At 44.4% G+C, this 1,030-nt stretch overlaps 1 protein-coding gene across 1 annotated transcript; it reads right to left on the bottom strand.

Moving 5' to 3' along the window:
* Positions 1-222: 222 nt before the first annotated feature.
* On the bottom strand, positions 223-1,030 carry LOC112450144 (the record flags this gene model as incomplete). Its single annotated transcript, XM_025003513.2, is given in 1 exon segment — positions 223-1,030. A coding segment is annotated over 1 exon segment (150 nt), but the record flags the coding sequence as incomplete, so codon positions are not given.

Below are 1,030 nucleotides of genomic sequence, written 5' to 3'. Positions count from 1 at the left end.
CAGGTCACCCTGTTGGGTCTCCGCCTCCCCGTTCTACTTCTCGTTGAGCCCGTGAGGCATCAGGGTGCCAAGTCTGGTAATCCAGATCCTCTCGGCTCTCCTGCGCTGGGCTGTTGACCAGAGGGGATTGTATTGGAGAAGGGAGGCAGTCAGATTGTTCCATCCGTGTTCAATAAAATGTTTAACCAATGGGATGTGTTTGTTTTTTTGTTTCAGTCTGTGTTGAGTGAAACGGGTCAAAATAGTGTTCCCCGTCTCACCAACATATTCAATTTTGCAGGTTTTACATCTAATTAAATAAACGCAATTCTTAATTTTGGGGTGTCCTGATTGTTGAATTTTGTACACAGTATTATCAATTTTGTTTCTGATCCAATATATTTGTTTAAAGAATTGACTGTGACCTTTGACCTCGGGTTTCTTTAACGGTTTAACCCGTGCGTGGACCAAAAGGTCAGCCAAATTTTTGTTCCTTTTGTAGGCCGCAATAATCCTATGCTCTTTGAGGAAGGAGCTGTCAGATTGGAATTTAGAGAAGTTTAATTTAACGTTATGAATAAGTTGACCCACGGAGGATGAAAAGGTAGTGATGAGGGGTAGCAGAGGGGAGGTGTCAACAGGTCTGGTCTCCAGGAAGGAGGCCCTGCACTTCCTCAAGAAGGTTCTCGCATAACCTCTCCTGCGTAAGGCTCTGAAGAGGGTTTGAGTCGCCTCCTCAAAGTCTGCTGGCTGTGAGCAGATCCTGTGGAACCTCAGTAGCTGTGACTTAATCAGGCCTGCAAACGTATGTCTGGGGTGGTGGCTTGTTTTGTGGAGAAGTGCGTGTGTGTCAGTTGGTTTGAAGTAGACTTTAACGTCTAATCTATGTGTAGTGTTGAAGTTAGCTCCTTTGTATGTAGTGGTGTCTAAAAAAATCTACCGCTTTAACGCTGGTAGTGGATTTTAATGTGATGGATGGATTATGAGTGTTTAATATGTGAATAAAGTGTTGGAATTCCTGTTGTGTGTGTGGCCACACACCCCAGACATC

Source organism: Kryptolebias marmoratus, linkage group LG7 (assembly GCF_001649575.2).
Source record: "Kryptolebias marmoratus isolate JLee-2015 linkage group LG7, ASM164957v2, whole genome shotgun sequence".
NCBI lineage: Eukaryota > Metazoa > Chordata > Actinopteri > Cyprinodontiformes > Rivulidae > Kryptolebias > Kryptolebias marmoratus.
The sequence above is the reverse complement of the archived record's forward strand: the minus strand, read 5'-3'. Positions and strand labels throughout refer to the sequence as shown.